General features: G+C 41.6%; 1 protein-coding gene across 1 annotated transcript in view; it reads left to right on the top strand.

The window, feature by feature from the left end:
- Positions 1-19,293, top strand: part of trps1 (trichorhinophalangeal syndrome I) — an 81,566-nt gene extending 62,273 nt beyond the window's left edge. The window contains exons 8-9 of the mRNA XM_071512448.1: positions 5,310-5,432; positions 11,009-19,293. Of these exons, the coding sequence (XP_071368549.1) occupies positions 5,310-5,432; positions 11,009-12,649 (1,764 nt within the window). The 3' untranslated portion in view covers positions 12,650-19,293. The remainder of the gene's footprint in view (positions 1-5,309; positions 5,433-11,008) is intronic.
- The last annotated feature ends 4,605 nt before the right edge of the window (positions 19,294-23,898 follow it).

Here is a 23,898-nt window from a genome sequence, read left to right as displayed (position 1 = left end):
GCTCGCAGTTAAATTAAAGCAATTTCTGCATTAGTGCAATGAGACTGACCCGACTGATAAGAATACTGTGAACGTTGTTAAGCCGATGAATGTTGTTTTATTTGCTGCCTGCCACTGAGTGTGTTGCGCTCTGCATTTTCTTCTGGCCTTTTCTGGGGCATTACTAGAGTGATCAGACTGCTAATATAACTGCTAATGTTGTTTAACTAGTCAATGTCATAAGCGATGCACACTCGCTGTCTCTGCTGGTCTTGCAAGAGGTATTTCCCTTGTGACACTAAATGATATGGTGTCTCGTTTTGATCTTGTTTTACTCAAGATTAGTGTTATTTACCGAAATATTGCATGTATGTAAACACTACATTTGTTTTTAAGGAAAAAAAGTTGTTTTGTTGGCTGGATTTTGGCTTAATGGGGAAAACTTTGTTACTGTATGTATGCATGTAGTGTGTGTGTGTGTGTGTGTGTGTGTGTGTGTGTGTGTGTGTGTTTGTGTCAGAGGGCGTTGTTGCAAGTGCTAATTGAACGGTATCGTAGGCCGCAGATAAATGGATGCCATTAAGAGCCCGAGCTCTAATTACCCACAACCCTCCTCTGCAGGCTGAGGTGAGGGGGAGAGGCCAGGTATTAGTAATCAATCAGAGAAACATGCACAGATACACACACAGATACACACACAGATACACACACAGATACACCCATACACACAGTCACATATACACAAGCTGCAAAGACAGAGATGCACTCACACTGTATACTGAATGTGTACTGTATCCATTTGTGTGTGTGTGTGTGTGTGTGTGTGTGTGTGTGTGTGTGTGTGTACACATTTCCACAGATGGCAAGCCGACCAGCTGATAATTGAAAAGGAAGTTAGAGATCATGAGCCAAACTGTGTCTGTGTGTCTGTCTGTCTGTGTGTGTGTGTGTGTGCACGTGTGTGTGTGCGTGTGTGTGTGTGTTGGAAGAGGGTGGGGGCTATTTCTGTGCTTTCCTGTGTAATTGACACTTGAACTTCTCTCTCTTTCACACACACACACACACACACTCAGACAGTCCAAGCAAAGTATGTGGACTGTGCTATCCTTGTATCCTAATCTTAGAGTAGCCAGTGATAGCATGTACACAACCCTCAACATGCACACACACACACACACACTTCTTGGATAGTGGCCTCTCATCCAAATCTAGCTAGCCTTCATTAGCCAATGGAAGCAAATATATGCAGGTGTGTGTGTTGGGAGGGGGGGCAGCTGCGGGGCCATATGTGAGTGATTTGGGAGCTCGGAGGGAAACTGAATTCTGATGACAGACGCGCTGTTTGGCTTGTAACACTAGACACACACACATACACACACACACACACACACACACACACACAGGAAGCGTATATCAATCAATCACCTGGCTCTGTCTTTCTCTACATGTGGTGACCGTATGGTGTGCAAAATACCCCCCCCCCCACACACACACACACACACACACACACACACACTTGGCTCTGTGTGCCAGTGAGAGGATTTGGTCATGTAGGTGTTCCGTTGTCTGTCCACAGATGGGCAAAAACACATGTACCGTAAAGCCTCTAATATCAGCTCAGGCGTTTATTACACACAACATTATTGGAGACAGGCTTTTGAGAGGCCGCAAGAAAATCTTGTATAAAACAGACAAATATGTGGTGTCATATTCCCTTTTTATTAAATCTTAGACCTACTATATAGCTAATCTGATCCATGACAGTGTGAGGACTGCTTGATGCCTTTTTCGATAAAAGAAAATTGTTGGCTTAAATTGCAGTAAAGAAACTAGAAAAGCAGCCAAACCACTTGTCACTGAGGATAGAGTCTGAAGTCTAATCTTTAAGTACTGGCCGACACAGAGGTTCGATCAATTACTAAACAATAAACACTTAGACACCATTTCCTTGGGGTCAACTGATTGAGATATAGTTAATTTTCCTCCATCCTTCTATGCATGCATAATGAAATCGAGTTGCTTTGGACTGATTTCTGACATGTTAGATGTGGCTCTTGATATCACATTTAAAAGTTGGGTGAATTCTCCATCACCCTGCTACTTTAGCCTGGCATTTGAACAATATCTTATAGCAGTCGCAGTACTGGTGCACTCTTACCAGAAGCAAAACAAACTGACAAATGTTTTATTATACAAATAATGTCTCTATCTGTACTGCACTGCTGGGACCATATGATATGCGTGCATGTCTGTGTGTGGTGTTTGTTTCCAGATAAACATAAAGCGGCTAATTGTGCTGTGATCCTTGCAGAACACAAGACGGCAAAAATAAACTGAGCAGTCCTGTGCCTACTGGGCACCTCAGTTTTTAGCTAGCGGTGCAAAACAGATGCTCGGTGGAAGCGCTGCGAGTGGCTCCATCTGTTGCTCGGAAACTACTGAAACCTGATTGAAGTCCGGTGCTCTTTTGCGAAAAGTTGAAATGTTTTAACTTCTAGCACTTGGTGCTCTGAGCGCCAAAAATATGCGAAGCTCTCAGTACTGTTGTGAAACAACAACAGTACATAAAACAACCAGGAAAAGAAGGCAGTGCTGAAAAGAGACGTTCCCAGTGGACACAGAGCCCAAGACGGTTAGAGACAGAGACAGGAGATTCAAGGTGTTTCACAACCGTTTGGGGATGTTTTTATTCTGAGACACACACACACACACAGGCACACACAAACATACTGAGAAAGTCAGTGAAGTCTTCATAATGCACTGCTGCTGCAACTTTGATGACATCACACTAGAGATGCACCGATCGATCGGCCGGTGACCGGAATCGGCCGGTTTTCAGCTGATCGGCCATGACCGGTGACCGGCCGATCAGTCTCATATATCCGATTCTGTGCCGGTCAAATTTAAGACAACGGTAAAAACTCCGCTGTAATTAAGCAATATTACAAGAGAGGGTGTGCGTTCGGCGCAAGCGCCTCGGTCCTGACTGCATCACTGTCGTGCCAATAATGACGGTAACGCACACCTTCGAGTGTAATATTGCGATTATACAACAGTTACCAACAACAAAAAACTTTTTGCTAGTGTTATCTCCGTTTCCCTGGAAATACATGGGGTCTGACTGATAACTGGAAAACAATCAGTCACGTCAGTAGACTCCTATGTAATGGAACCTAGTTAACTACTCCAGCAAGTAGGCGGAGCCTTAGTAACGACCTAGCAACAGAGACGATTTCTAGTCCCTGTTGAGTCAGCCAGCCAACTTGAGCTAATGCTCTCTAGAGATCGCGGGATTTCCTAAACTGAATAAATACCACACATATGAACACAAAACTGCCTTGCTAGCTCAATCTTGTTGTAACTAAGATATCTGCTGAAAAAAATAATTTTTCCATGGACAGATTTAGCTACTATGTCCGCGAACTTAACATGTATTTTTAAGCTAGTAGCGCCGTGTCACCGACTCACCGGCACAGCTGATGGAGGATGCCAGAGCGTCTGGTAACATCAAGGCTGAACAGAGTTAGCGTAGCGTTATATTTAAATATATTGTATGATAATATGGCGGAGTAATATTTAGTGATGAGCACGGCTAGGTGTGCTGTCATGCTGATTTGATCATGTTCTAAATGTCTAGTTGACCAATCAGATTGCTTGGTCGGAACTACCTGTTGTATAATAGTCCATAATAGTAATAGTCTGTGTGTTGTTATATAGATCTGTTGCACCTGTTTTCTTTCGGGAAAGTATTAAGTGGGATATACTGCAATTCATTTTAATTTGGATTTTATTTGTTCAAAAAAGCTCTGTCCAGTAACCTGGAGCACTTTTTTATTTTGAGATTTGTTTGAATGAGAGTGAGAGAAGGTCCTGTAACCTGGTGCAGTTTTGGAGAAAATGTAATTAATAGTCAATGTTTTATTATGAACATACAATTGAATTTAAATTTTCCATTAAAGAAAAGTTACAAAAATGTTTGTGTGTGCTGTCAATTATAGTTCTTAGAAAGAAAATCGGAATCGGCCAAAATCGGAATCGGCAGGTCAGACTTTTAAAAAATCGGAAATCGGAATCGGCCAAGAAAATTGCAATCGGTGCACCTCTACATCACACTCATCAGACAGACAGACAGACAGACAGAGACACTGAAACGCCCACACACACAGGTCAAAAGAGAAAAAAGGATTTCATGCAGAATTGTTATTTTATGTTAATGCTTTTATTTTTTATTTATTCATTTTGTTGTTTTTATGTTAATGCTTTGACCATATTGATTTTTACTTTTAAAACGCATTGAATTTATCCGAAATGCAGTTGAGAGGCAAAGAGGAGGGAGGCAGAAATGGAGAGATGAAGAGGAGAGGAGGAAGTGAGGAGAGCAATAATGATGAGAGATAAAGACAGGAGACAGACAGGCAGACAGACAGAGAGAAAGGGATGGTTAGACAGGCAGATAGACATATAGAGACAAAGAGAGTCAGAGAGGAGAAAGATGAGGTGCGCTGTCCTCTCAGGGTCATAAAGGTGGCGAATGGGGCCGGAGACTTAATGGGATGGAGAAACGTTGTGATTGGCTCATTACTGTGATGGAGCACGTTGCCACGACAATTGGCCTTTTCACCCCCACATCCCCCCCATGCACACACTGTTTCTCTATGCACCACTGCTCCGTGGACTGCAGAGCTGTGTGTGTGTGTGTGTGTGTGTGTGAGAGAGACAGTTTGTGTGTGTGTGTGTGTGTGTGTGTCCGCGCGCTCGCTCTAATACAGTAAAAGTCAAAACATTAACCTGTAAACTACCCACTGCAGCTCAAATAAACACAAAAACGCTTGATGCTACAAGGTGAACACATAACTCAGCCCATTGTGTGTCTATCAAACACTACTTGAGGAAATTACCCCAGTATCTCATATCACGCTTACACACACACACACACAATGTATTCAACTTGACTAGAAAATTTTCTTTTCATTGAAGTGTATTTTGGTGTTTTTATTAACCTTGTTCTATACACAGAGAATCAGTGTAGAGGAGAACATTGTTCTCAGTAGGATTTCCCATTAGCCATGATAAATGAGAGCACATCATTTCTCTGCCACCAACCCAATCTGTTTCCCCTCTCTCTCTCTCTCTCTCTCTCTCTCTTTCTCTCTCTCTCTCTCTCTCTCTCTTTCTCTCTCTCAACCACACTCCCATTTCATAGTTCTTGAGTGGCATGAAAATTAAAGAAGCATCAAAACCAAAGTCAATATTTTCTTCCCCCCCTCCTCCCCTCTCTCTTGTTCTCTCTCTTGTTCTCTCTCTCTCTCTCTCTCTCTCTCTCTCTATAGCGGCGAAGAGGTAGCGGCGTCTTCTGCGCTAACTGTCTGACCACCAAGACATCGTTATGGAGGAAGAACGCCAACGGAGGCTACGTCTGCAACGCATGTGGTTTATACCAAAAACTACATTCGGTAAGTCATGTACAGACACATACATGCACACACACACACAAGCAAACAGAGGCTGCGGCAGCTGACTGGTTTGTACCAAAAACTGAACTAGACATAGACCTAAGAAGCTAATGGCTATCTGTCTAAATAATCAATGTCCAATCACAGCCTCTGGTTAACAGCCAACCAGCCGCTGTAAGTTTGGGCTCCACTGAGTTTAAATTTGCTTTCAAACAAATTGGAAGAGGGAGACAAGGAGGGGAAGGCTCTGGGTGTGGGAGCAGCTGAACATGCAGCACTCCAGAGTCTAGATACTCCATTGTCCAGGCACTGAAACACACACATGTATAATGCTTGACCCTGGAACTAAGCCAAACAATTGAAATTGCATAGAAAGCTATCCCAAGTAAATGGCATCAGTGGGAAAAGTTTTTGTCAAAATATATTATCTGAAAAGTTGTTTTTAATTTCTTTACTAATGGTTTGGGAGTGAAATACTATCAGAGATGTATATGAGCGACTTGTAACTCCACCTATGAGTTTCAGCTCACTCATACATAAGGTAAAGTGTGTTGCAGAAGTCCAGCGACTCATTGGAGGCCTGCATACTCCCACTCATCACAGCCGCAAAGGGCTGACGCTGAGCTTCTATAACACAGTTTGTGCTGGACCTGGGACCCCTAGTTCGATGTTGATCTACTTCACACTGTTTTATAGGCTCTGTACTGTGTTTCAGTGAGTCCATGGGGTGATTTTGACCACTAATTACCATTCCCCCCTGTCTGACTGATAAGCCTACAGTGCAAATCAAATGATGCATACTATAGTTCAATTCTTGTATATTCTTTGAATCCCGCTGTGAAAAAGTAATATTGTGGGAAAAGTATATTTGATTTGGTGGGGGCAGTGAGTTAGTGTTTCTCTAACAGACCATTGCAGAGCAGTCACAGTGGGCTGGGCCCATGGTGTGAGAAATATGATGGAATGAATCAACTTTACCATCTAAGCCTGGGGAAATTCTATGGAAATCCAGAATTTAATTGGACTGCATGAATTACAGATGAGTTAAAGAGCCAATCTGGACCTAAGTTGACTTTTGGGCTAACTCATCTCACATATATTCTTGAGGAGTTTAAGGTCTTTCCAACTTTAGTTACTCATCGCACCTCGATACACCAGTCTGTTATACTTACCGAGCTTTCAAAGCCTCAGTGTATATGACAGATCCATGTTTGGCTTTTACATAATTGACCTTTTATCAAAAGCTCAGCTAATAAATTTCAGAATGAGCAAAAATGTTTCAATCCAGTAAATCATTTTGTTAATAAAGCCAGCAGTGCCTTGACCGCGCTACAACCCAGAGTGCTGTACTGCAATTATGGAATGGAGCTTTAAAGACCTTTTAGAGGATGACAAGCTATCACCGTTTCCTCCTTCCTGCCCCTGCAGATGTCCTTGGTTCAACCCGTTCATCTCATCTGCTGCTCCAATCACGTCCCAGCTCCCTCTACTCTTGGCAATCTTCACGACAACCATATTTTATATCCCATAATAAAAGTTTTATACGCTCTACACACATTATTAGAGAGGATAGCAGCTAGTAAAACACTTGAGAGTGAGAGAGAGAGAGGAAGGGAGAGATATGAATATAAAGGGAGAAAGAGGAAGGGAGAAAGACAGACAAAGAAAGAGGGAGAGAGAAAGAAAGGAGATAGAAAAGGAGGGAGGATGTATACAGAGTGAGAGATAGAGGGAGACAGAGAGAGACAGATAGAGAGAATAGGAAAGAAATGCGAAGGGGACAGGCAGGAAGAAAGGTAAAGAGGCACCGAGAGACAGATAGAGGATAGAGAATAGTTTGTACCTGCAACCTGAACCCAACCGAGGTATTTCATCAAGCCAACCCTACAACCGTAAAGGTCTACAACATTACTGTCGTGTGTGTTTGGTTGGCGGTTTGTGTATCTTAAAAAACACAGGGGCACACACAGAAATGCTAACTGTTAAATTAGCACCATTTTAAATGTCTACAGTTTGTTTATTTACTGCAACTGTTATTTGGTGGAGAAAATGTTTCATAACCCTGGAACTAAGTCAAACCGTTGCCATTGCATAGTAAATGGCATCAGTGAGAAAAGATTTTTTCAATATATTTTATATGAAAAGTTTTTTTGTACTTGCAGTGCATTACTAATGGTTGGTTTGATCCCAGGGATCAGTGATCAATTTCCAACATATTAGAGACCATATCAAACACCAATTATATGGAAAAACTGAAAATGGAAAAATTGGAGATGCTGGATTTCTGCAAAAATAGTGACAACATATTACAAGGGTGCTTAAACTCTTGCAGCCTGTGACCCAAAATGAGTGATGTAGTCTCTCACCCTGGGACCCAGACACAGTAATGCATACTAGCACTAGGAGAGAGAGAGGGAGAGAGAGAGAGGCAGCAGAGAAAGAGGGAGGGAGGGAGGAACAGCGAGAGGGAGAGGCTTGAGAAAAACATGTCAAACGTCTTGCCAATAAAGTCCATTTAATTGAATTGAGAGAGCAAGAGAGGGAGAGAAATGGTGTGAGAGACAGTGATCCAGAGAGAGAGGGGGAGAGAGAGAGAGGGAGAGAGAGAGAAACAGAGCATGAGAGGCAGAAAGAGACACAATGAGAGAGAGGAAAGGGTATGAGAAATAGAGGAATTTGGATTCTTTTAGGGGGAACTCTTTCTTTGCTCTTCCCTTCTTTCCTCAGTCCTCCCCCCTTCTGACCCCTTTTTTCATTCCTTCCTTCCCTCCTTCCTTCCTATTTCCCTCCATCTCTTCTATCATTCCTCCCTCTCTCTTCTCTCCCTCTTCTCCTCTGTCTCTCCCTCCCACCTGATATTTTTGAAGTTGCTACGTGTAGCATTTTTAACCATAATTACATCATTGTCACATTAATTGTGATATCTTGGTATAATTACCATAAACAAATGGGACCATGGTGGAAATGACTGATAGCCTCTATTTCACTCCAGTGGTGTTGTTGGTGATTCTCAAAATTAAGACCACATTTTCCATAAACCCTGTTGCTTAACCAAATGAATGTGGTAATGATTTATGTTATGTTAAACTGCGACACATAGCACCTTTAAGGCTGCTGTTTTTCAACAGCGGCTGATTCTTGCTATAAGAGGTAAAGGTAGCTGTTGTAGAATGATTGATACAACCCATACTGAGAAAGACACTGCCTTTGTCCACACACACACACACACACACACACACACACACATGCATGCATGCTTGCAGGGAGAGACACACATTAATGAATGCAGGAATACAGATACACACATGTATGCATACACACACAGAGGAATAAATCATTCTACTGGAGCCCAGCATAGACATAGAATTCATTTTGAAAAGCATGAGAGGTTTATTTTTTTTTCTTTAAATTTCACTTTTTCTTTTCTGCTTTCCACCCATTTAAACTCCTTCATCCCTTTATTCCATGTCTTTATTTCTCTCATTCCTTCCCTCTTGCTCCATTGCTCTCTCTCTCTCTCTCTCTCTCTCTGTCTCTCTCTCTTTCCGTGTCGCTTGCTCGTTTTCTGTGCATCTTTTTTTTTACTCTCTCTCAGGTGATTGGTTTTCATCTGCCAGGATGCATGTCAAAAGCTCTGCATCACACCATCTCACACACACACAGACACACACACACACACACACACATTCACACAGCAGGGATATCTGGGGAATTATGGAGACATGCAAGAGTTCCCCACACACTCATATACTTACACACACATACTGTGGGGCTCCAAAACTTGCTAGTTTACTCCCAGTTACTGAAATATTGAGGGTTCAGACAGCCTAATGAAACTTTACTGAAGGTAAACAGAAATCAACCTGCATGGCAGTCTAAATTTAAATTAACCGAGTCTTTTTGAAGCTTGTAAGACTCATTCTCTTTCTGCTTTGTGGAGTTTGATTTGTACAGTCTGTAAGTCACGACTAAAAATCTAATAGACGGCACAGCAAGGCAGTCTCTTCTCTAAATTAAGTAGGTTTTCAATTTATGTTGTGAGGAGGTCAGCGTATGCAATATGTTTAGAAAGGAGGCCTCCGTTATGCTTCATTAAGATGTTGAGGTGATACTGCCATGCTGACAGGATGGCACTCTGTCTGTGTGACTTAACATTTTTAGTCATTACTTTTGAGTTGAAGTGCAGAAAACACTTAAAACTGTATCTGTTTATTTTGCTCGCAGGAAAACATGCTTCTATTGCTAATTTCTCTGGGACTGTTTTTGATGCTTCTGGACCTCTTCAGTTTCTCTTGTGTGGAGGTTGACTTGTGTCATGCATTAAGAAAGGAATCATCAGTCAAGTTTCATTTTAATTCTAATAAAGAACAAGTCTGCTGAAGTCTATGGAAAAATGAATGTTTTTTGGTTTCTCCTGTGGAGAGGTTGACTTTAATCTATTTAGGAAAAAACCTTTAGTGAAGTTTCATTAGGCAATGTGAACCCCAGGAGTACCATAATCTGTCAGTAAGTGAGGGGCACTTCAGAAGCAGTGGGTTGTGGATTTTACTGAGCAATTTTTATTCTTTGGAATTCTGCTTCCCCAATGCCTGCTTTACTTCAGAGGTAACTGAATTTCTGCCATGCTCTCTAAACCGGCTTGTGTAATTTGTTTTCGGTGCCTTTTATTTGTCCTGATTGTGCTGTACAAATAGTTATTATCAAGTGATGTCAAAATACTTTGAGAGGGGGAGCAGATTAGTAGATGAAATTTAGGATATTACTGAAAGCATGAGTTTTGTTATGTGCTTAGAAACGAGCTGTCAGTGAAGTTTGAGTATTTAGACCAAACTTGATTCATTCAACTTCATTCACAATCACATCAGATGTAGCAGCTCCTCCTTGTGGCTAGGGCAAAATGTGCAGCCCTCAGCAGACCTGGATACGTTCTTAATCCGTGTTTAGCATGTCAGTAATAATTAAACAGTATGTATTGTGCGAAATGTAGGCCATTCCTGGAAAACCGTGGACTTGGGAGGACATTTTTTAAACCTTAATTTGCCAAGTGAATGTTTGCTGAGCATGCATTTTAAGCATGCCTACTTCGCATTCATAGTAGCACACATGGTAGCTGCAATTACTCCTCTACTGTAGACCGTAGTGCAGTTCCATTGGAGCAAGGCATTTTACAGTAGTTTTTGAAGGAAAGGTGAGCTATTGTTAGTAATTCACTTCCTCCACCCAGATGTCCGGTGTTTGTGCTTTCAAATTGGCAACCTGACGGTCAAAAGCTTGGCTCTCTAATGTTAACTTGCTGCCCCTCTTTTTTCTCAAGACAAAACTCACTATGCAAACTGTGAGTATTAAAAGCAGAATGACGTGTTCAACACTGACATTCAAACTGCTTAATCATAAAACACAAAATGTGCAGCCATGAAATACTCTCTCTCTCTGTTCTCTCCATTGTTATAATTTCTTTCTATCTCAGACGTCTAAACATGATAAAGCAGAAAAATGGTAAGCAGATCATTTAATACTAACTTTTCTCCTTCTCTCCTCTCTTCCTCCCATATCTCTCTGTCTCTTTTTTCTTCTAGACACCCAGACCTCTAAACATCATAAAGCAGAACAACGGTGAACAAATTATCCGACGCCGAACCCGAAAACGCCTCAACCCTGATTCGCTGTCGGCAGAAAACCCTGCTCCCAAGCAGCAACGAATCACCAGCGATGAGCGTATGAATGGGGAGGAGCCGGACAGAAGCTGTCCACCAATCAAAAATCAGCAGCCTTCCCCTCGCTCACGATCACCACGATCCACTCAAGCCTTCTTAGCGAATCAAACATTGGAGATCCACCGCCGCATGCCTCCTCTTCTCCTCCCTTCCCATCCCCCTTCCTCGTTGGTAACTGAGGGCAACGGGGGCATCATTGAGGGAGGGATAACGTCGAAAGTAGAGGGAGGCAAAGGAGGAGGGGGATCAGAAAGAGGGAGTCCAATTGAAAAGTACATGCGTCCATCCAAACCGTCCAGTTATTCTCCTCCTGGTTCACCCATTGAAAAATACCAGTATCCCCTTTTCTCTTTGCCCCTACCCTTAACCCTTTCACCTGACTTGTCCTCAGAATCTGATTGGCTCAGGTTCTGGACCAAGTACAAGATGGCAGCCACCTCCGGGGTTCCTGGGGCGATCAGTAACCTTAGCAACCCCGGAAGCCTTGGAAATAACGCTCATTATCTTGGTGCGATGGTGACTCCAATACAGCATCATCAGCAAAGCTACACGGTGCCTTACTGCGCCTCTCCCTACTCCCCTCTCCCTCCTCCTCCAGCTCCTCCCCACTATCCCCCTCCTCCTCTTCATCCCCAAGCCTCTTCATCATCATCATCAATAGAAAATGATGCTCCTTTGGATCTCGCAATAAGACAAAGAGATACGCATGCAAATGCTGCGAATACACACATGTCAACAAATGGCGCAGAAAGGAGAATGCAGGAGTCGCCGCTAGCTGAGAGGAAGACAGAGAACTGGAAAGGAGAGAAAGAGGAGGAGGAGAGGATGGAGGAAGAAGGGAAGCAGAGGGAGGAGATAGGAAAGGAAGAGAAGGATCAACTGGCAACATCAAGAAGTCCGTCAAGCGTTGCATCGAATCGCGCAATGGTGGAGGTGGCCACCCAGGATGACCTGACCAATCGCTGCATCCACTGCGGGATCTACTTCCTGGACGAGGTCATGTATGCACTGCACATGAGTTGCCATGGCGACGGGGGACCGTACCAGTGCAGTTTCTGTCTCCACGTGTGTTTAGATCGATATGATTTCACCACACACATACAGAGGGGCTTACACAGATACACGGAGAAAACATCAACACAGAGAGGTCCCATGCAAGAGGGCAACATTCAAAAAGTAACGATGATGTCAGAGAGCAAATGTCAAAATGAAATGATGTCAGAGGAACAAGATGGCGGCGACCGTGAGGATGCCATAGGCGAGAGTGATGATGTCATAGGGGTGTGCCACGATGACAAAGTAAAAGAAGTTACTGGCAGTGACGCCAATGACGACGTCACAGGAGATGAAGAAAAAGAGGTAACGGGAGAGGTCCATGACATCACAAACCAGGAATCGGGAGACAAGATGGTCACAGATAGTGGTGATGACATCACAGAGGCCGCAGATGTCACGGCTGCCGCTGAGTCTAAAAAATTAGACGAGAGCTCAGTGAGTAATTAAGTGGTGATGCATTTGATTCACGCAAACCTTTAACAATGCATTGGATTGGATGAATAAGCTTTCTGCCCCCACATTCCCGGAGGCCAGCTCATGTCAAAAAGGGCCTGTCCTGGGCACTAAACGGAACACATCCTAACGCTGGAAGCACACGGCTGTCATGTTGTTGAAAATTATTGTAGAATTCATTCTGAACTGCTGCAGGATAGTCTGGAGAAATAGCCTCAATCCTGTTTTGAGTGACGGTCACTTGACAGCTCCGTGGCAAGTCCTTGACAATGGAGTTCAGACATGCAGCAGAAATCACCTGTAATAAACAGCCACTTCATGTACTTTCTAAATAAGAGGATTGAAAGTTGGACTGAAAGTTGGACTGGTCTCGTATCTACTGTTATGGTCTGATTTAGTTTGAGGAGCTCAGCACTTGCACAGCTACCATACAGCAGAGCAAAAAATACTAGAAGCAAACACTTTTACTGAACTGAACAGAACTGAGCTGATCTGTTATGCACCATGCTAAACTGAACTACCCCGGGTCCGAGCTGGTCCAAACCAGTCTGATGCATTATTCAGACTGGTTTCTCTTGGTACAACCAGATCTAATCTGGTTAGAACTAGTTTGTTCTGGTCCAGAGTATGTGTTTGACTGTTTTTCCGCTGTACAAATGGATCTATACCTACCAAAACTGATTTTGACTGGTTGAAACTAGTCAGAAGTAAACCAGTTTGTTCTGGACTGAAGTGTCAGTGCAGCTGGTTTTACCCTGGTACAAAAGGATCGGTTGGTTTCTTTCACTCATGCCATGTTGCTTCTGAAATTGAATGCTTTCTAGGATCAACGCAGAATGACCACCACCGCAAAGTAGCCCAGAACGGGAGATGTGGCATCAAGTAAAACACAGTATACTGTCCAAAAGAACTGTTTTGAACTGGTCAAAACTGTTTTTTGAACTGGTTTGATGTGACCTGAACTTGTTTGTACTGCTCAGAACCAGTTTGAACTGGTCAAAACCGGTTTAATTCCGGACTGAAGTGTTCTGTTTTGTCCATTTGGATCGAACCAAGTGACATTATTTTCTACCTTCCTCCGTGCCATGATACTAGCTATGTGCCTGGCTGCCTGCCTAATAGAACAACCAACTATTAACCTGCTTAACATTTATATTAATAATAATAATGGTAATAATAATAATGATGATGTTATAGTACAAAACATGCAATTTGCTACATTTTCCTATATAATATGTTATTTTGTAAAGGCAAAGAATGCTTTTTTGCAGGAAATGGTACTATAATAAGTAGTCCTTACTTTATTTTGTTTTTTATTCTGTTTTGTTTTTGAGCTGTTTGTTGTTTGTGTTGTTATGGAGACTTGTTACCTTGATGACAGCAGTCTAACAGAGATGGTACAGCAAAAGAGGGGGTTGTGTGTGTGTATTTGTGTAATTGCGTATGTGTGTGTAAGTGCGTGTGCAGGATCAAAGGATGTGTCCGTCCCCTAATGATGATGTAAACAGAATGAAGGCTTGCGATTGGTGTTTCAGTCCTCAGGGGTCACACGCGTTGCACACCAACCCACCTGTCTCATAGCATGTGACATGTATTTTACATGTTGATAGGTCCCATGGTTTAAGCATGTTACATAATATGTTCTCTTATGTATGTTCTTATCATGTTCTTTACGTGTTAATAGGTCACATGGTCTTAGCATGTAAAATAATGTTTTCTGTATGTTCTTAACATGTTGCTAGGTCACATGGTCTTAGAGAGAGACTTAGGAAATTAGGGAGGTGAATCCTGATTTTGTCAAAAGAAGCTATTGTTTAGGTTAACAGTATCAACATTTGCCTGTATTGAGGCTACAAAGCTACTTGCCTATAGGGTTTTATTCAGCCTGTCTTACAGTGCAGTCACTTGGGAAGGTTAGCGCTACTTCCACCCCATTAACATAAAAGAAAATTTGTTAAGTAAATTGCCTTTTTTAGGGATGGGACCAGTTACACATTAAAACAACTTATCACGGGAAAATCAGAAGATGCCATTGGAAAGTTACTTCAACTAATTCAATTAGTTGCTCCAAATTTACCCATCTTGCTTTTCTACCATTTCTACCATTAGTCTACCTTTGGGTTCTGAACCAGGCTCTTAGACGCTCTCAAGGTTTCAATACCTGAGTCTCTCTTTAGACCAAATTCTACAGTTCTCATTGTTTAGTTTCCTTGTTGGGAGAATCAGTCATGACATGTACAGGTTATTATGTCCTTAAAAAGTTTCCCCATCCTCCAGAACGGAGCAATGCGATGGCCATCTCTTTATTTTTATCAAGAGAGAATCGCTTCTCCAGCCCTGCTGCCTTAGTTGCTAGGAAACAAAAATTATACCAAGGGACTCTTTTGGAGGGAAATAATGGTTGAATAGGTCAATGGAAAGGAGTGGAAGAAGGAGTGAAAGAAAGAAACGCAGTAACAACCTTAAGGAAAGACGTAACAGATATTTTTCTATGCTTTTGCAAAGGACATGAATGAAAAATATTCCCCCTAGTGCCTGGTAACTTGTACAGTTTTTCTAACAGGTATGTCTGTCTGTATGTCAATCAGAAAAATATGTAAGTTAGAGTCATATATCATTCAAAAAGTTTGGCAAACCTTACAGAATGTTATATTGATTTCCATACTTAGAGTTACCAGAGTCATTGATTATGACACTTGGTTTCAGCCGAGCTGTCTGATTGGTCAGATAAATGTTCAAACTGCTTTATCAGCCCATTAGAAAAACCCAGTTGTGCTATTTCTTATGTATGTACACTACTTTGAAGAAAACCTTGAGACAGTACACATGCCTTGGCAACTTTTGTATGAGGCATAATACCCAAGAAGATGTTCTCTACTGTACTTTGGTTAGTGTGGTGATATAGACAGAATCGTGGCACCTAGTCTTGCCACTGCAGTGTCCATGTCATGGTAAAGAATAGCCTCTCAGGTGTTATTGCAGTAAACAAACAAGAATCGATTATTAATATCCAGTAATCAGTTTTCTAGAGGCAACCACAAGAGACAATTTTGTCAGCACACGGTGGAAATTCAATCTTCATGAAACCAACACTGGGACCAGATTTCTTTCTTAAAATACTTTTCTTTGAAGGTCAAGCTAACAGAACAGAAACAGTCAGTGCACTTTGCTGTAATCAAACTCAAATATAATGAAATAGTCAAACTTGTCCCCAGAGCGATCAGTGTGTTGTCCCATGTCAACCCATTGAGTTATTTACCTGTTATTATTCACCTTAAAACCTTGTAATTTGCATACCTTGTAAGATGAGGCAATACTGATTTCCAAACTCCTTAATCGATTGTGATGTAAAGTAGATGTAAAGTTGAAATCCTCAGTATATTTCAGTGTCCGCGGTATGCTGCGTTTCCCTGTGCTGCAGACAGCAGTGTGCTGATCGATGATGCATCATGCCTTAACAGCTCTCAGTCATAGAAACAGCCAAGAAGCCTGTCTAACCAGTACCGCACGATCCTGAACTGTGCTACAATGTAAAAGCAAAGTAACTTGTCTAACCAGTTCTGCAATATTCGGATCTGTGCCACCTTACGTCTGACATGTGCCCCACTCTGGTCTGTGAGAATGGAGGGCTTTACTAAATTGTGTCCGCATTAGAGTTTGCCTAACACTTTTACCATGTATGGCTCTAATATTAATATTACAGCTGTCAAGTGAAGACTTCTCAACTAAATTTTTGAAGTTGCACTTACTTAAAAATTGATTTATTTGACAGTTTGCGTGGCCGTTTATTTCCTGAATAAGTTCCATGATGCTAGGACTCATGAAACCCATTCAAAACTCATTTGGCTTTTTGTAAATGGGCTGTTTTTCTTCAAAACTGAAAAGTTTGTTTGAATCGTCTTTATTCCAGAAAAACATTTTTTTGTTTGTTTTTTTGTGAGATACAATGTTTTCATCTGACAGTACCAGTACACTGTGTGTAAATGGTAGAGAGTGTTTTTTGTGCCAATATGCAAAGTTTTTTAAATTTGCATTTTTTGAGTTATGGGCATCTCACAAGGGGCTGCTAGCAGAATAAAAAAAAACTGTTTACATTTGCAAATGTAGCAAAAAAACAAAAAACAAAAAAACTAAAACGAAGGAATGAAGCAATGCTTTCTCAAGGACAGAACAAGGGAAGGATGGATGGATAAACATTGAGATGGATGGATGAGTGCCTTTGAAGAATGAATGGAGGGAAGGAGGGATGATAGAGAGAGAGGGAGATGGAGGGATGAAGGGATCGATTGATGCTTGTAGCGGCTGAAAGAGGGAGACATGGTACGTCTCCACAGGATCCGTCATTTCCATGCTTGCCATTCATTTTCTATGTAAGCAGCCGTGCAGTGCATTCTGGTTGTGCTTCGAGAGATGGGGCGTCACGTTGGCCGCTCCACATTTGCATAAAATTGAGGTCTAGGCTACTTTATGCAAATCAGGGGCGTCCAGTGCGACTCGCCACCTCCGGAAACTCCGGAAACTCACGTACAAACTTTTAAACTAACCGTTGTCGATCTAAATTGAAGACAGATTCAGCAACTACATGGCTTATTTCTCGCCTCACATTTTTTCAGAAACACATTTCGGTGGTGTTTTTCCAGTTTGAAATCCGGGGGCAGACGGCCCAGCGAGTGACAGCGTTCGTCCAATCAGGTGCAGCAAGGAACCAATATCGAAGCACGCCTATCAAGCATCCAATACTGGGAAGCAGCACAATCCCTTGCGTGAAATGATGCCCCTGTGAAAACGTACCATCAGGGGTGTGTGTGTGTGTGTGTGTGTCAGGGCTGAGCGCATGTATATCCAGTCATCCCCCGTTGCTTCTATACTGTTTGTCTCTCTCTTTACCTCTCTCCAGTATCGCTATCCTCTTTTTCATCTGTTTGTAATTCCATATATCTGTGTGTATCTGCCTCTCTACTTATACCTCTCTCTCTTTCTCTCTCTGTCTCTCTCTCTCTCTCTCTCCTCCCCTCCTCTCTTTCCTGCCTCCTCCCTTAAGATAACAGTAATATTGAAGGTGTCCTCCGTTGTTAGAGGGTTGTCTTTACTTGCAGATGACAACAATAGAGGTTGACCTCATCGCCCCAAACCTGACTGGACCCTATGGGCTCCTATTGGCTTGGGTTGGGCTGAATTTCTCACCTTATTAATTGTAGGGTTTGTTGAAAAATAGTGGAACAATTTTTGTAGCAATTTGGGGCTTTGATCAGATTTGGACAGCCATTTTTCAGGGTCAGAACAACTTCATATACAAAATACTAAAATTCATTTCCCACTGATATTGATCATTTGATAAGCATTCATCATCAATTTTCTTTTTCTTTTTTGAAAAAAAAAAGGTTGTTTTCATGGAATTTCTGCTCGTAGAGAGTGTACAGCAGTGGGGAACAGAAGGAAAGAGAAAGGGGAAGAGATTTTGAAAGGTGATGAGCTGGATTTACTGAAAATACACAGTGTTCCAAGTGCGTGGCACACACACACACACACACACACATCTCAGCCTGATGAAGCTCTAGGATTTGTCAATATGTCAGAGACAAATTCTGATGCCCAAAGTTTTTCAATAGTTTTAGCTTTGAAGAAAAATCCACTCTGTATAGATTGAGTTGAAAGTAAAACAAACATAGCCCTGGTGATAAAAAACGTTTTCATGTATTCTGCACACAATATCTGCTAGTTGTCATATTGTAAGTGTCCTTCAGAACCCACACTTCTCCAAAGCTGTCCTTTTTATACCATAATTGCCAGCTACCCATTGTCTCCCATGAGTCAATAAGCTTATATAATGCATTGTTAAAGGTCAAAATATGTTTTATGTTGATGAAAAAAACAACAACCAGATTTTTCTCACATCCTGAAAAGACTTTACAATTGGGAAAAACCAAGGCATTTTTCACATTCTTCAGTACATTATAAACGGTCTGGCCTGGTCCCAGACGCGTGGGAGACCGTTTCAGATGTCACTTACTGTAGAAAATAGGCAATTTTGGTAAGGAATGAGGTTTGACAGGACACTGATGATATGCCTTTGTTTTACTTCCACCACCAATAATGAGTGTATGTTTTAGGTTTGATGGCATTTCACATCAGCGTTTACATTGGGGGGCCTTAACAAGTGTTTTAATTTTTCTCTTTGTCAGAATGTGTCAATAGACAATGATGCTGTTGCTTGCACTCCATTTATTATGTTCTTATTGCCAAGGAAGGGACAACACACACACATGCACACACACACACACACACATACACACAGGCAGTGGTACGGATTGAGTGTACATTTTGGGATGCGGTAACCGTGGGAGACAAGACAGATAAAGGCCAGTTTATCATTGGTCAGGCACACACATGCACACTTACATGCACACACGCACATACACACATCAACTATGTACATTTAACCAATATGTTTTATTAGAATTTTGTTTCTATTCAGTTTTATGGCTTTTATAGAAAAATGGGATTTTTTTAGATTATTTTCTCTCTCATGTTGTATTTTATTCCGCTACCTTTCTGTACGTTACATTGTTTTTAGGTTTTATTTCATGCAAAAACAATATTTCAACAACATATTTTGACAGCCAAGAAAAGTTTGTTACACAGCTAAACTTGAAGAATAATGTTGATGATGATGATGATAATAATTAATAAAAGTAATAACAAACATGCTGTATGTGGACAATGGTTTAATTTGTGAGATATTTAATAAAGAGACACATAAATGCGGTAAGCACTTGAAAAGGAAATGTTAAGTATTTTACAGCATCCCCAGCGCTCTAATTCCCCAAGGTACGTGATTTCACAGCAGTGTTAATCATTTGCACCTTTGTTGAGTTGTAAAGTGGGAGATCTTGCCAATTTTTTCACTCTGTCTCTCACTTTCCTATAATACATGAACAACTCTGTCCTTACTGTTTTTTGATTCTAATCAAAATATCACCACCAAAGTCAGATTGCCTCTGCTGGTCTTCAGCCAGCCAGCCAGACGTAAAGCCTGGTGGCTTTCCTATGTAAATCTGTCCCACCATGTGTTAGCAGAGTGGGCGGCTTCCAGGGGGAATGTGAGACAAGCTGAGGACTTTGTGAGCACGATGGGGCAAACGGGGTGAGATATTAACACCGGCAGAATGCCAGTTCATTTTAGATGTGGCTAATTCATTTTATGCAAGTTAATTGATAGATCTTGCCATGTGATTTTTACCATATCCACCGGACTGTTATTACATTGCGGAGACGTAAGGAAACATAACCGGATGTTAATTTGTCCAGGATAATTTGAAGACCTATTTTAATCTTCCCAAGACCCTCCTTTGGGTCAGAGACTTTGACAAACTTAATCAGCACAGCAGCGCTATCTGTCAGAAGACAAAGGCTTCTAATCATTGGGCTGCATTATGTTTAGCATTATCAATTTATCTTTGTGTTTATAATGTGAACATTGATTAGAGTTGATTAACTCTGCTTTAGAGCCTGCATTGAAATTATGTGGCAGAGGAGTGTCATTTAAATCTGTGTGTGTGTGTGTGTGTGTGTGTGTGTGTGTGTGTTGTGTTGTGTTGTGAGTGTACAAGTGTGTGATGATTGGCCCCAGAGAGTCAATGTAAGACTGGAATACTAAACACCCTGATGTCTATTGGAGAGGTCAACACACACACAGACACACACAAACACATAACAATAAACCTGTAACAGAAAATAGTAAAATCCATTGAATAAATAAAAGAAAAAATAATTGAAATAAAGGAAATAAAAACAATATAACTCATATAGCTCATGGACACACATAATGACACTCTATTCAATACCTTTTCTGTACCTGTCCCTGCATCTCTGTGCCTGTCTGTCTGTCTGTCTGTGTGCCTGTCTGTCTGTCTGTCTGTCTGTCTGTCTGTCTGTGTGCCTGTCTGTCTGTCTGTCTGTCTGTCTGTCTGTCTGTCTTGTCTGTTTAAACATCCAGCAAACATAATTTCTGTTTATTGTAATTCATCTTTATGTATGAGCTATCTACACCGTTGACAGAGGGGTTGAATCTGAGAGAGAGCAAGCGAGAGGGCGTGAGTGTGTGTGTGTGTGTGTGTCAATGTGCTTAAGTGTGTGTATGTGTGTTGGAGTGTGTGTGTTTACATGCATGTTGATAAAGATGTATGCGCCTGTCCTTTGATGACTGTTTAAATTTCATGTTCTCACAGAGAGAAAGGGCAATGATAGACAGATAGATAGATAGATAGATAGATAGATAGATAGATAGGGATGAAAAGATATAAAGCTTGGCATAGAAATATGATCTAGTTTCTGGGCACTTTGAATATTGAATGTGGCCCATGTTGACAGCTGTGATGTTTGATAGTCTACAAGCATTCAGAGAGAGAGAGACAGAAAGGGGTGCAGAGAGAGAGAGAGGAGGGGGGGTGAAAGAGAGAGAGAGAGAAGAAAGATGTGGAGAGTGAGATGATCTAGCTTCTAGGCATTTTGAATATTGAATGTTTCCAACATTGACTGTTGTGTGGTCTGATAGTCTGTGAGCTGATTCCACATTCCACATGTGCCATATTCTGGCAGACAAACATAGATAGATAGATAGATAGATAGATAGATAGATAGATAGATAGATAGTGTGTGTGTGTGTGAGAGAGAGAGAGAGAGAGAGAGAGAGAGAGAGAGAAATGGAAATGAGTGTTATGGGAAGGCTGATAATTATGAAATAAATCATTTCTAACACAATGAGATGCTGTAATGTGAGGAGGATCCCTACCTCTAACCAATCCCTCTCCCTGCTGAAAGTATAATTACCGCTCTGCATCGCCTCAGTATGTCGGCTGTGTATCATCAGCTTCACAGTGAGGTCCACTGCAGAGGGATTTCATCTCTAATCTCCTCTCCTCTCCCTTTCTCCCCTTCCTCTTCACTCCTCTCTTGCTTCCTTTCTGCTGCTTTTCTTTCTTCTCTGCTCCTCGTGTCTCCTTCCATCTCCCCTCCTCTCCTCCTCTCCTCTGCTTTCATCTCCTCTCCCCACCTTTCTTCTTCTTCCTCTCCTCTCCATATTGCGCTGGCTGGAGTGTCCTCTCCATTGTTTTTTAAAGCAGCAGAACATGAAGCCGGAGCTGAAAAGACAGACAGGTGTCCTCCATTCTCCTCTGTATCTGACACCCTAGAGCAGAGGAGGCTTTATCAGAATAATGCACCCGGAGAGGTGTCAATGCATACATTCACACACACACACACACACACACACACACACAAATGGATGCGCATGCATGCACGCATATATGCAAATACACAGTGTTTTGCTGCAGAAGTAGTCTTCTGGGGAAATGCATCGACACAGACTTATACACACTCATGCATATATACACAGACACATGCATATATACACAGACACACACACACACACACACAGAGTCATAAACATGCACACGTAGTAGCTTTTCCTTGCCCCGTCCTTCACATTAGGGTTCCGGAGTTCTTTATTAATAATTCCCTCAATAATATCTCCGCACAATAACACTGATAGTGTGTGTGTGTGTGTGTGTGTGTGTCCTCGAAAGACTATTTCTATTTCTGTGGCAAAACTGCGATAAGCTTTTGTTCAGTTCCCTCACCTCACCACCCCCCACCCCCCACCCCCACCCCCACCCCCTTCCACCGTTCTCCCTCTCGTCTTATAAAATGTATTTTAATTCTCTCCAGAACACATGAAAGGAGATCAGCACAACCAGTTGTAACAGTTGACAATGAAATTCTATTCTATTCTATTTCAGCAACCTATTATTTTGTTGGGTTTTTTTGGAATCTGTCTTTCCTATTTCGCTATCTCTCCTCCCGTCTCTCTCCTCTGAGCTTCATTCTGATTATATTTTCAGACTGTACAGTTTCTACTTATGATTCTGCATTGTACATTAAACTTTAATAAGGTTGTTGCTGTGTGTGTATGTGTGTGTGTGTGTGTGTGTGTGTGTGTATGTGTGTTTGTTTGGGTGAGATAGAAAGTCAAGAGTGTGTACAGTGTTTGTGTGTGTGTGTATGTGTGTGTGTGTCTGTGCACTTTAAACATTAATAACTTATTTCTCATCAAATATCAGCAGAAGCAGAGTTAAGCAGGAAGGAGACTCACAACCAATCAGAACCAAACGTTTCCCAGCCAGTGAGTGTCTGGGAAAGACAATTAATTATGTGTGAGGGTTTCGTGTGTGTATGTGTGTTTGTGTGTGTGTGTGTGTGTGTGTGTGTGTGTGTGTGTGTGTGTGTTTGGGCTGATTTGCTTGAAAAAATTATGTCCTCATGCTGCAAATCAGAGATAAAATCTGGAATATATTTGACAATCTAAATTTGGGGCATATTCACATATTTCCTCAATGAGATTGAGTTGTAGATGGAAATAGCCATTAGTGATGGTCTGTAAAAGTGAGAACCTAAAAATGAAGTAGTGGTCTGCATTGCCCCCCTCTATGTCTCTAACTGCACAGAGAGCCTTCACACACACACACACACACACACACAATCTGGAGGAGGGGGGGACTATATGGATTGGTCTCTGTCTTGTCTGTTCCAATCATTTGTCTGTCCGTCACACACAATTTCTCAGACACCACTAACTGAATGTTGACAAAACATGTTGGGAGAATGATGCATCTCACCACTGCATTCTGGTATTTTTAAAAGTACACCGATTGGCCAAAGGGGGCGCTACATTTACAGGTCAGAACAAGGTGACATATTTGTTCCTGATTGGCCCAGATGGGGACTGCATCATCCCTCGGAGATGACGCGTTTACTGTTGCCTTTATAGATTCCTTGATGTGGTTGTTTTGCTTCCTTTATGAGAAAGCATCAGTTTAATTCAATTTTCGGGACTCAAAATTGAGGAAGTCAAAATGGATCATAGTTGTATTATGGTAAAAAATCCTAAAAAGGTATTTAGCATGCAGCATATAGCAGTGGAAAATAGGAAAAACTTGATCAGTGACAATTGCTTTATAGGGCATTTATAGTGTGGGGAACAGAAGCTCCTGTATGTGTGTTAAAATTGATTTACATTTACAATTTAGGCATTTGACAGATGTTTTTATCCAGAGCAACTTACGCTGAGTTCAACAAGAAATAAGTTGTTAAATCATGTATCACCATCATTACAAGCAGCCAACTTATGAGGTATGCAAAGGCAGCAATACAGCAGCACCCAGACAGTAAAAACTAAAAGTAAAAAC

Source organism: Centroberyx affinis, unplaced genomic scaffold, assembly GCF_046629955.1.
Source record: "Centroberyx affinis isolate AG114_WGS23_722 - 3 ecotype Tasmania unplaced genomic scaffold, CSIRO-AGI_Caff_v1 ptg006288l_1, whole genome shotgun sequence".
NCBI lineage: Eukaryota > Metazoa > Chordata > Actinopteri > Beryciformes > Berycidae > Centroberyx > Centroberyx affinis.
This window is presented reverse-complemented; position numbering and strand designations above follow the sequence as displayed.